The 12464-nt window shown below is 47.7% G+C and overlaps 1 protein-coding gene across 1 annotated transcript in view; it reads right to left on the minus strand.

The window, feature by feature from the left end:
- LOC119466028 (neuronal acetylcholine receptor subunit beta-2-like) overlaps positions 1-12464 on the minus strand; it is a 27434-nt gene extending 14970 nt beyond the window's left edge. Inside the window, 3 exon segments of the mRNA XM_049656972.1 lie at positions 10115-10159; positions 10555-10706; positions 12242-12464. Coding sequence (XP_049512929.1) covers positions 10115-10159; positions 10555-10706; positions 12242-12323 — 279 coding nt within the window. The 5' untranslated portion in view covers positions 12324-12464.

The raw sequence follows: 12464 nt of genomic DNA on the forward strand, positions 1-12464 counted from the left end.
AGCACACTGAGTGTATTCCTTTCTTCGTCACACGAGCTTTGTTCAGAAAGCGCGGGTAAAAGCACCTCGTTCACATGGATTTCACCATTTCCACAGTCCACAGAAGCGCCGCAGTGTTGAAGGAAATCTATGCCGAGAATTACATCGTGCGAACAGCGGGCAAGGACTAAAAACTCCGACACAAACACTTTCCCAGCCAACGTAACACTTACAGCGCAAACACCGAGGGGGTGGAGCCACTCTCCGCCCACTCCACGAAAGGTAACGGCATCGTCCCATGAAAACATAACTTTGTGCCCTAGGCGGTTCTTGAAAGCGAGGCTCATGACAGACACATTCGCACCAGTATCAACTAAAGCAGAGGTCGGCAATCCGTTAACTAGCACATTCACTTTGTTTTTGATCATCACAGCAGGCAGAGGTATTTCATCCAAAGACCGTCCGGCGACCTCACCTCCATCGGCCGCGGATGCTAGTTTCCCGGCGGGGGCGAAGATGCACGGCGCCGAGGGGACGGAGAACGACGAGGACGGTTAATTGGTGGTGTCAGGCTGCGGTCAGACGCTGGCGAATCGCTGCGTCTGATCTCGCGCGAGAAACGGTCCGTGGGAAGTGAACTGGTCCATGGGTCGTGCGAAGTACGGGTTCCAGGTGGCGAAAACATCGGCGGTGTCCTTCGTGGCTGACGGTGTTGGCGACAGTAACGAGCTATGTGTCCCGTGGAACCGCAGCTGTAGCACACGGGAGGGTCACGGTTCACTGTATACTCTTCAAAACCAATGCTTGCTCTCTGTGGGCGGTAAGCGAGTTCGTTCTCTCTTGGGTAACTCGCCTCCGGTGTTCGCTGGGATCGGTTGTATCGGTCGTAATTGGGGTCCTGGTAGTAGGGTCGACGTTGCTCTGGTCGCGTTCCGGTATCATAAGTCACGGGGCCTTGGCGATAATACCGTGGCTCTGCCCATCGTGATCGAGCGTCAGAGGGAGCGCCGCTTTCGTAAACAAGTGGTGGCTGTCGAGGCGGGAGTCTATATTCCGCTGGATACTCGGAGAAGGATGAAACGGTTGTCTCAACAGCTGGGGACGAGCATGGGTGATAAGTATCGCGGTGAGTCACTTGTGAGTGCAGGCTGAGCTCTTCTCGAACTATTGACGGATCGTTGAAGCAAAATCGAGCGACTGGTCGTTATCTATGCTTGCAACGGTCGTAACGTTGGCTAATCTGCCAAACTTCGGCGTAACGCGCCTCGTCTTAAGCTGCTCGAACGTGCGGCAGTGCCGGATGACGTCGGCGACAGAGGCCAGGTTGTCTTTAGCAATCAGAAAGCTATAAACGTCCTCGGCGATTCCTTTTAGGATGTGCCCGACTTTGTCTTCCTCGGACATGCCAGAGTCCACCATCCTGCAGAGTTTTAGCACTTCCTCAATGTAGGTCATGCATGTTTCGCCTGGTACTTGCGCGCGTTGTGAAAGCGTCTGCTCTGCCCTTTTCTTTTTCGTCACGGAGTCACCGAAGCGCTCTTTGATTTGCGAAACAAATCTTTCCCATGTTGTGAATGTCTCCTCGTTGTTGTCAAACCACACCAACGCGGTATCCGTAAGAAAGAACACAACGTTGGAAAGCTGGGAAGTGCTATTCCACTTGTTGTAGGCGCTCACCCGTTTGTAATGGATGAGCCATTCATCGACGTCTTCGCCCGGTTTTCCGGCGAAGGGACGTGCATCGCGTAGTTGCTGGGCAGAACTGGCAGAGGCTGGAACAGGCCGTTGCTCTTCCGCGTCGCGGGACATCTCCAACTCCGCTGGGTTCGGTGGAAGTCCAGCAAGGCGGCGGCTTCGACGAAGAACTTGCGGTATAACCTCCGTCTTCGGGTGTCGATTACCCAGCACCTTCCACCACAACTGTTACGGAGAGTTGGGCAGAAATGACTTTATTTACAGGAGATGGATGATGGTGAGCGCGCAACCAGGCCTAGAAGCACTTCGTCCTCCTCTTCTTTCCAACTGCTTCTTGTATACTCGTTACAATATATATATATATATATATATATATATATATATATATATATATATATATATATATATATATATACATAAGAGCTGAAATGACATCGCACAGGAGCCACAACACTGCAGGTAAAGAGCCGCGCGAGTAAAATTGCATCGCTTTCCGGTTTGAACACTGACATTGTTGCGCATTTTTACTGTTTATCAGTCTGGGAATATTTAGGATAAAAGGCATGCGCTGTGAATGTTATGTTTCACGACATGTCTGTGTGGGCTCGCATTGTGAAAATTCCGAGGAATAATTGAGCCAAGAACACAAGACCTGGTGCGAGCAAATTTTGTGATGGAACAGTGTAGCAATAATAACCAGCATTTACGGCATGAATAAGTATATATATATATATATATATATATATATATATATATATATATATATATATATATACAGCAAGTCTAAGTATATGCGGAGACCCACGGCAACGCCGACGCCGAAAATTTCCTTGGAGTGTCTATACAGTTGCTATCGCAAGAAAGCGTGCAGTTTCCCCGGACGGGCCAATCATTGCCAGCGATAGTAAGGTTTAACGTTTCGCTTCAATTCCTCGGACGGTGTTCTAACCATACGTGGGGGTGACATGTTGGTGCGACCCAGCACGTAAGATAACTCCTGCTGGGAAAACAACCATGAGCCGTTATTTTTGCAGTCAAACATAAACCAACGCGCACGTTTTGCGCATGCGCTGTAAGCGGGGCTACGGGACAATGGCGGCGCGAATGCGCCTCGAGCCAACGCCTCCTAGATAGCACACGGCCTGTGCACTTCGATCCGTGACGTCATGCTACGTTGCCCGACTGCCATAGAATCTAATGGGGGACCCTCCCGAGCAAGCCGTGGTGATTCTGACGTCACCGCTTTCGTCACGCTAGTGTTGGCAATAGAAATTTCGGTCCAAGTAGCATGACGTCACAAAGCAGAGTGCACGGGCCTGCTGCTGGAGCGCCCGTATAATTGCGATCTCAGTCATAGAGTTTCCTACAATAATTACCAGAGGCAACTCTGGTGCGACGGCCGTTCAGCCATCATGAAGATGATGGTTTAGTACATGGATTTGTCTTATATTTGTGCTTATGGCTTCAGACGTTCTTGTGGTCTCGTTTATTACCCATCATCTGCCTTCATTGGCCTAAATGTCTAAGCAATCTATACCTTCTTTTTTTTAAGTGCCGAAGGTGAGAGGACTCTGCGAACACACATAATCGCTGCTAATTGCAGCGATTCCATTTGACCATACGTCCATGACGTAGTGGTTTCAATATCGGGTCTGTGTGCTAAAGGTCCAGTGTGCGAGTCTTGCCATCGGACAATTTTAATAATGTTAGCTTAACTATGTATAGCGCAGTACATTCTTGAAAATGGTCACTTTGCAAAGTCACGAAGCCGTTTTGAAGCCGGAAGCATGAAGTTTAGGCAAATCCGTGTACTATCCCAACATTCCCATGCTTGCTGCACCACTCTGCTTGCAGCTGCCGTGGATACTAAGTGCCACAGTACCCTCTAGTAATTGTATGAAACTCTATGCAATGCCTCCGAGATTATAGCAGCGTCTGTTGCGACCCCGGAGGCATGACCCGCGCTCTCTCGTCAAGCCATTGGTCGAGCGCACGCCAGCCTCGTCTCGTAATCGTCACTCCCTTCGCAACAGGAAGTAGGGTCGGCAGCGAGCGCCGTCTCTCCGCGACCACCCTGAACTACGGGAACCTCCGCTCCAATGGGAAAACGAGCGACGCGGCAGGCATTTAGTAAAGGAGGCATTGCTCTATGTTGGCAATAGTGCATCGCACATGACAAGTATATATGCATTATGCTCTTGTATTGGTCGAAAATGTCCACGAATGTTCGTAATGCTTCAAGTTAGCGAAGCAGGTACAGCAAATGGAGCCAGTGTTCGAAGTAGCGTCACCTCGTCGCCTATCACGCAACCACCGCAATGATACTGATTACCTGTGCAACTTTTTCCTAGGCACATCTTCGAAATCTTTCGGAACCAAAAACAATTTGAAATAACAAAATATACATCGCTCACGCCACACAGCTTCTAAACGAAAGACTTTGTGACAAAAAGCGGCTGCTTCGTGCTGCCTATCGCCTCAACGGGACTCGGAAACTAGAGATTACCAGAACACTAGGCGCGCTGGAAGGCAGCGCACATGAAGCCATCCGCTGACTAAGCTAGCCCACTTTCCTACTTTACCGGAGTTTTGGATGTGGCGCATATGCTTGGTTCGGTCTTTCGCCGAGTAAAATGCAGTTTGTGAATGCGTTATCTCCAGGATCGGCCCGCGCTAGTCGGCGCGCTTACCCTGGAGACAGTAAAGTCCCTATATAAGAAAAGTACCGCCATCCTTTGATAAACGCCGCTTCTCTCTCTCCTGTATCTCCGATTGGACGATGATAGCGCGCGCTTTTCATTTCTTTATATTTTCTTTCTTTCCGCCTCCGAGCCATGTTGAAAGTCCTCTGCGCAGCCGCAGTCGCAGGCGGCGGCGGCGGAGCGCGCCCGACCTGAAAGCTTCAACGTGGACTTTCTAGGTGCGCCACCGTCGACTTGGCTTTCGCAAGCAAAAAGTAAAGAAAAAAGCAAGCGCTTTAGGAGAGGAGGCGGCGGAGGAAAGAGTAGATGGCGGTACTTTTCTTATATATATGGATTTTAATTCCAACGCCTCCTAGATAGCAGGCCTGTGCACTCTGCTTTATGACGTCATGCTACTTGAACCGAAATTTCCACTACTGTCAAGCCCGGTGTGTCGACAGCAGTGACGTCAAAATCACCGCGGCGTACTCGGAATCCTCCCCATTAGGTTCTATTGCAGTCGGGCAAGGTAGCGTGACGTCATGGATCGAAATGCACAGGCCTTGGGCTACCTAGGAGGCGTTGGCCAATCCCGCAGACAACATAATACGCAGTCACGTGGGTGACGTGGTGGGGGGGTCTCCGCGTCTTGCCGTCTTCACTGGCAGGCAGGTAATCGTTACGGTGCAAAACGCCGTGCAGGATATAAGTTGCATTACATTTATTTAACCGCTTCTCGAAGGCCTTGCTTCTCAAGTTCTAACATATGTGGGTTCGAGGAGGAGGAGGAGGAGGAGGAGGAGGAGGAGGAGGAGGAATAAACGTTTATTGTAGAACCAGCACTTTATGATGGCCGGGCCTAAGCCTCCCATGAGGGGACATCGAGGGCTTGCCTCGCCGCCGCCTCACGGGCATGCTGGGTCACCCAGGTTTGGTCGTCGAGGGCTGAGCTCCGCAGAGCCTCACGCAATCTCGACCAGAGGGTCGTGGTGTTAATGTGTGTGTACTGTGCTGGGCACTCCCACAACATATGCGGGAGCGTAGCCGGGTGAGTGCCACAGCACCGGCAGTTGGGAGTACTGCAGACTTCAGGGAATATAAGGTGGAGGCGGGCGGGTGAAGGGTACGTATTTGTTTGTAGCAGACGCAGGGTGTGGGTTGGATCTGCACTTTTTTTTTTTTTTTCGCGTGCTAAACAATCTCACCGCAATGTACAACTGTACTGCGGCGAAGCTTACTTAAGCACCTTCGCCGTTATGAAACGCACACGAGACCTTTTCTGTAACTGCAAACTCTCGCTCCGCAAGGTTCGCTACTCACCGACGCGTGGCACGTGGACGGAGTCGCCCAGGTCGTGCCTCAGGTTCTGGATGACGAGCAGGATGATGACGATGCTGGCGCAGCCGAGCGTGATCTTCTTGCCGGACGAAGGCGGCAGCCAGAAGATGAACAGTGTGAGGATGGAGACGGCCACGCAGGGAAGCACCACGGTGAAGTGGTAGCCCGGAGCGTTTCGCTTCACGAACAGCGTGAACCGGAGTACGGGGTCGGCGCCCTGCTCTGGGTGCTGGAACTCGGTCGTGTCCATGGACTCGAAGTAGCCGGTCCAGTCGGGATGCGTCTGGTCGAAGTTCTTCTTGGCAAGCTTGCCTGAGGACGCGCAAAGCAATCGTCGGCTTGGGTTAGTCGAGAGTTCTAGCTTTTCCGCGAAATTATTACCGTTTGCGGTTTACCGGGTTACCGTAGAGGCATAAGACAACAACGCTGGCAACGACATCTTGTGGTGCTTTGTATAACGTCAAAGTCTTAAACACTTTATCGTGTTACCGAAGTGTTGTTATCGATTTTTTTAAAATAAATGCGACGTGTTCGCGATTAGGCCGCTACCAATAATATACGCCAGTAGTGAAGTGGAATAAACTTGCAATTGTTACTCGAATATTAGTTCTGTGTTTCGAATTCTCAGGATGACACCCAGTTTCGATATATTCCCGAACTTTGCGGAGAAATGCATTGGCGTTCCAGTTACTTTTCTGCTTCAATGCATAAAACGACGTTTCGCTATGAAAGTAACTGTACCGCCAATGCATTTCTCCGCAAAGCTCGGGAATATCTCAAAACTGATGTCATCCTGAGAATTCTTTCCAAGTGGATTCGCCTTGCGAACTCCAGGGCTAGAATTTGTAAATTGCAACATGGACCATAAGGTAAATAATTAAAAACTGAATTAGTTAATCTTTGGTAATTGGTCGAATATGCATTTCAATTTTTTGTCTGCAAGTAACGTCCGCCTCTTCGAGTGGACGAGCTCATGAACTAGAATTGTGCTAAATGCCACAGGGAACTGTTAAACTGTTTTGAAACTGTTCGCAGAAACACCCTGTATATGATAAGCGCGGATATGATCTTGTACACGCCATTTTTGCTGTTTATTTTGACGCACTGGCTAACACGATCGCTACTGGCCGTTTTTCTAAAGCAGTGCCTCAGGTCCGACCTAAAATGGAGCAATGACATATATGGCACAGCTGTAGCGGCGCCATCTGACGACGGGGAACAATGCTGCTTCGCAAATACGACGGCCTTCGCGTTTGGGCAGCGCGGTGAACCGATCTCGGAGGCCACACCCACAGCAATGATAAGGCGACTCTACATAAAATAAATAAATAAATAGGTGAGCTAGTTCCCACATGTTTGAAAGCACACGACGCTAACACGACGGGACCCAGAACGAGACGACGCAGAACGCTGCGCTTACTACCATACGGAGACTTCATCGCCTAGAAGGGGGTTTATGATCATTAAAGGGGCATGAAACGAAATACAAAAAGAAACAGAACAGAAAACCAGGTACACAGGTCAGAGAGAGAGAAGAGAGTCACAAGGGAAAGGCAGGGAGGTTAATCAGGCTGAGCTCGGTAGGCTGCCCTACACTGGGGAAGGGGGAAAAGGGGATTGAAAGAGTAGAAGGAAGAGAGAAGTATATATTATGCTTATGATAACACGTGTCTGACACTAACTCTCCTCACTTTCTTTTTAATACCTTTGAATGCTTTTTAACGTGCCGTTTGAGGCTCTCACAGGATATTTCATGCCTCAAAACCTTCCCGGGTAACCTTTCAGTGGTATTCAGCGCAATGTCCTGTGGCTTCTATAGTTCGGTGTCGCGTGTTAGCGCTGCTTTACTGCAAACGATGAGAAAGAAAAAACGTCATCGCAATAATGAATGGGGCACGCTCTTTCGAACAACCTCGACGCGACACCCGCGCAAAAAAGTGCACGCACCGATGAGCTTGACCTTGTAGCCGTGCGCCCAGGAGGAGACGTTCATGGCGCACCGGTGCTCGTCGTACGGGTAGTCGCGCAGGTCCATCGTGCAGCGCATGCCGAACGTCACCAGCGGGCACCAGATGACGTTGCCGTGGTGGTCGGTCTTGACGGCCGAGAAGAGGCGCACGCCGTACACGCCGTAGCTCTCGTGCACCGACAGCGTCGGGGTCCAAACCTCGCTGTCGCCGAATGTCACCTCGCGCATGTCGTCGTACTCGCTCGGGTTCCACGACAGCCCTTCGTCGATCCAGTGCTGACCCAGGACGCGTGGCAAAAGAACAACAGATGATACACGAACGCCCGGACGAAATAAGAGCAGAACGATGCCTGCGAACACTACGAGACTGTTTTGCAAGTTTATACGTCAGACTGTGAGGAATGTGGGATTATTCTCGCCCTTCTTTTTAATTGCTATTTAATGTCCCGCGTTTGTTTTCGAACTTCTGAAATAGCTTAACTGTTTCAGTTCCCCAATCATCGTCCTTAATTCATTTAATAATGTAACGTTGTAGAGAAGCTTACGACAAATTGTAGCTGTTGCCAGCATTTCCAATCCGCAATGAATGAATGAATCAGTAAGAGTGGACACGTTGGCCAACTTGATGACTGATCATCCTCTCGAAAAGGCCAGCCGCGGACGTACCGAAAGAAAAACGTTCAACATAGACAACGACAAAAATTGACAGTCACTTAAGTATCCTTACGTAATTTGAATGCGAAAGCATAATGACTTCCCTAAGTTATCAGCTTAAATTAAAACTCTAACTTAATCCACCATGCTCTAATTTGTAATGACCTTAACTCACCGTAATCCACCTTAATCCACTTTATTCCACAGTAATCTTCTTTAATCCACGTTAGCCCACCTTATATTTCACCATAATCCACTAAAATCCACTTCAATCCACGTTAATCCACTTCAATCTACCTTAATTAACTTCAAACCACATTACACCGCCTTAATCCACTTTGATCCACCTTAATCCACTTTCATCCACCTTAATCCAATTTTGGGAGTGGGCAATTTGAGTGTACTATAGAACTCACCGAAATCACCGCACCGACTGTCAGAGCCGCGACGCGCGGCGCTTTATATAGACCGGCCACCGCCGCGATCTGGCTCTGTGACCACGTGACTTTTTGTCGCATCTCCTCCGGTCACACCGCCGGATTTTCCGCCTTCATGAGCCATACAATACTTTCGCAATAATAACGTACACTCGCGGCCGTTGCGTTTCTCTCCGGTTATTTCGTGTTCGTTCGTGTGTCCTCGTTGGCTTTCTGAACATGTGCAGTCAGATTTGGGCCATATTAGGGGGTTTTAGAAATAGGGGACACAAAGATAGGCGAATTTATTGGCCAAACGTAACTAAAAAAAAAAAAAAAAAGGAGAGTGCAGAAAGATTCCAATGGAATCCAAGTGCAGTTTTGGTTTCTGCGCGTATATGCGGCACTGCCACTATTTCTGAGTACGCTGAACTGATCGGGTACACTAATTCTAATACTCACTATAGCTCGAGGTGATGTTTGTAACGTACGCTGTGTATGATTGGAGGCTTTCACGTATCGAAGGTGTTTTGTGAGCATCGCCCATATTTAAGCTGTGGTGCACGCTTTTGTCATGCGATAAGAGGCCACGAGCAGCGTTGCCTTGTTCAGCGAGGGCTACTTGATGTTTCGGATGGTCACCTCTTCCTAGATTTGTTTTCCCAGGTAAACATCAACAACTGAAACTACAAGGAAACCGTGAATAACTTTTGAATAGTAGGATTATTATTTCGTAACCATGGCTAAAAAATGGTTGTTTGTTAGCGGAGACAACGAAAACTTCCTTTTTCAATTTCCACGCCCTATAGCCACACCGATTAAATCAAATTGACGTCTGTGATCTCACGGTAATTTCGTGCACTTAGGACTTCTTGTCAGGAAGTGTCTGAAGAAGTTTCTAGGCTGAGTCTATGCTTGTTTTACAAGGCAATCTAGTGCCTCTTTCATTCGTCAGAACTTTCTATCTCAGAGTAGACGCTCTCAAAAAGACATCACGTCACGGCAAGCCACTGTAGGAACATTGCGATGTCATCGCTACTCATTTGGCGTCTTGAGCCTTTTTACGTCGATCTATTTACAACTTTTGAAATATGGTCTACCTTTCTAGCTTTACTAAAACTTATCTTTAGTTACTCTGTAACGAAACCACCAACTCGACCTAACTATAGGTCAATCTTTCGTTCTCGGAGTAAACATTACACCAAAGTCCTGTGGTAGACGATTTAATTAAAATAATTTTACATGGTTTCGCTTCGTATACTGTTATCAGGTGTTAGGTTGTTCAAAAGAAAAAAAGTACAGCATATTGTTGCTTTAAAGCTGGTTTTTATGTGTGTGAAAGTAGAGCGTCTTAATTAAGTATTGCATTCAAATTGACTTACCATGCAGACGAATGCTGAAAGCGACATGTAGTCCCAGTCAGGCATCTGGGAATAGTAAGGAATGTTCTCATCAAGGAAAGTTAGTATCAAGCAAATACTGGAGGAATGAAGCAAGGTACGCTCAACTTTTAGATGTAACTTCAGCTAGGGTGACCCAAGAACAGTTTTCCTCTTTGGGCGCATACATATGAAATAGACGGTTGCTTTCTCAATGGAGAAGCTTAACCAATTTCGATGTAGTTAGCTACAGTTCGGAATAAAATAAGAAGAAATTGATTCTTATAATAGTTGAAATAAGCAACTGAAATTTAGAAGTATTTGTGCTCTGCTAGTTACTCAAAGCTGGGACCTAACCCTGGGTTTTTGCGGGGAACATAGGCCTTCGTTTACTTAGAAATTTATGAAAACGCCACCACCGACTGTTCCTTTTGGGTACTCACCATGTACCTCAGCTGCTTGGCATAGACTGTGAAGTTGACTATTGTGTCGGACGCATGACTGTTGAGTGGCTGGTAGTTTTTGTCGTATTTTGCTGAATCAGTCAAGTTTTGGCGAAGCTTCTTCACCACCTGCTGGTCGACTTCTTTCGCCTCTGAAACATATTTAAATTGTAATTTGCATTGCTTAATAGTGTTCTCATTACAAAGGGAGCAAGGCTTACGCACACGAAAAAAAAAAAAAAAAGATTGTTTGTTTTCAGTTACTCAAAGCAAACTAATGTGTTCATTCTTCTTCAATACTTTAACATCTCCTTTTTTATGGATTTATGTTGCGTTGGCATTCTTTCAAGTTTATTAAACGTCTCAAGTTACGAGGCATTGCATGTAATGGGACGGATAAAACGAACATTTAGACTCCAGTACTACTCCACCGTCAATTAGGATGACGAACATTTTCCCGTCCTACAATACTCGACTTCTTGAGATGCTATAACATTCCGAAAATTCATAACTCCCACTTAAAACACGTTATGACAGCCTTCCTAAAAGTCAAAGACCTATGTGGATGTCCAGCCGATGTTGTAGATAGTTAACCTGTCACGACTTTTGCATCAACGAATATGGCCTGCTCATCTTTCTCATTTGATTTCTCATGTTTCTTTCTTCAGCAGTTGTGAAACCGTGAACTCTTGTTTATACCTGCAGTGTTGTAAGACAGTCGCAATTTTCTTTCGTTCACGCCACGTTACTCGGTGCAGAACAGACGCGAGACCCGACGTTGTGTATAGGGCTCTCATTCGGACTTAAATTCCCAGACACCCCTGACACTGTGAATACTCTAAATCAATTACTGTGAAGAGCACCTTATAAGGTACCCGAACTCTTCGATGCGTTTGAAGACTTCCACATGAACTTGAGAACTACCCTGCAGTCTTGAAAGGATTTGAGAGAACTGCAGATGAGACTAAAGAATTACTGTAATTTCCTTGACATTGTTACGAGGCTCTCTGAATTCTGGAGAAACATGCAGCTTCCACGAAGCCGCCCGACGGGTGCCCTCCGCAGCGCCATCTATTGGTAGGCGCGGCATGCAAGGCACGCCCACTTATCGAGCCCTCCGAAAGGTGGCTTCTAGTCAGTTCGTAGTTCCTCCGGGCACAATATTATTGCGCATTTGCCTGTGAAGCTCGTATGCAGCACGCGCAGCCCAACGTGAACCTGGGTGGAGGCACCGCTTCTCAATCAACTGTGTTGTAGTACAGTGCACGAGATGACGAGTGCGCAATGTCAGTGCCTAATGCAAGTATCATTTGTCGGTAGGCGCAAAGTGGTCATGACTCACTGGCGGATTAAAAACGCGTAATCTTTGCGTCGATCCTATACCCATACCTGCTGAGATGTCATTTTGTTTTTACGTTGCGTTGTAGCACGCTTTAATCGAGACGCGACGAACAAACTAACCAACGTACCAATTAACAGACAGGGTCGACAAATTTTTTTAGCTCATAACTACTGTCTGTGATATGAGTCAAGCATATACTGGTGCAACCTAATAATAGCAAACTTAGTCTAGTTCAAGGCTGAAAGTACTGAACATGTAGGACAACACATGAATTGAACTCTAATCTCTGCTAGCAAGTCCTAGCCGTAGCAGTACAAGCAAAAATAAACCACGTGGATCACGTACCTAAACTGGGGATGGCCATGAAAACGCACAAGACGATCAGAAAGATGGCGAAGGGAAACACTAAGAAGCGTGTCGTTGCCATGACTGGACCGATGATGGCAGTGAGCAGAAGTGGACGATGCCCGCACTGCTGGCTTACTGAGCCCGATCCCCGACGATCGGCGAATGATGGCTCTGTTGTTTCTCCGGGGCGCTGTTGTGCATTCCACCTCCCTTCGCGCGC

The sequence above is a fragment of the Dermacentor silvarum genome, chromosome 10, assembly GCF_013339745.2.
Source record: "Dermacentor silvarum isolate Dsil-2018 chromosome 10, BIME_Dsil_1.4, whole genome shotgun sequence".
Lineage (NCBI taxonomy): Eukaryota > Metazoa > Arthropoda > Arachnida > Ixodida > Ixodidae > Dermacentor > Dermacentor silvarum.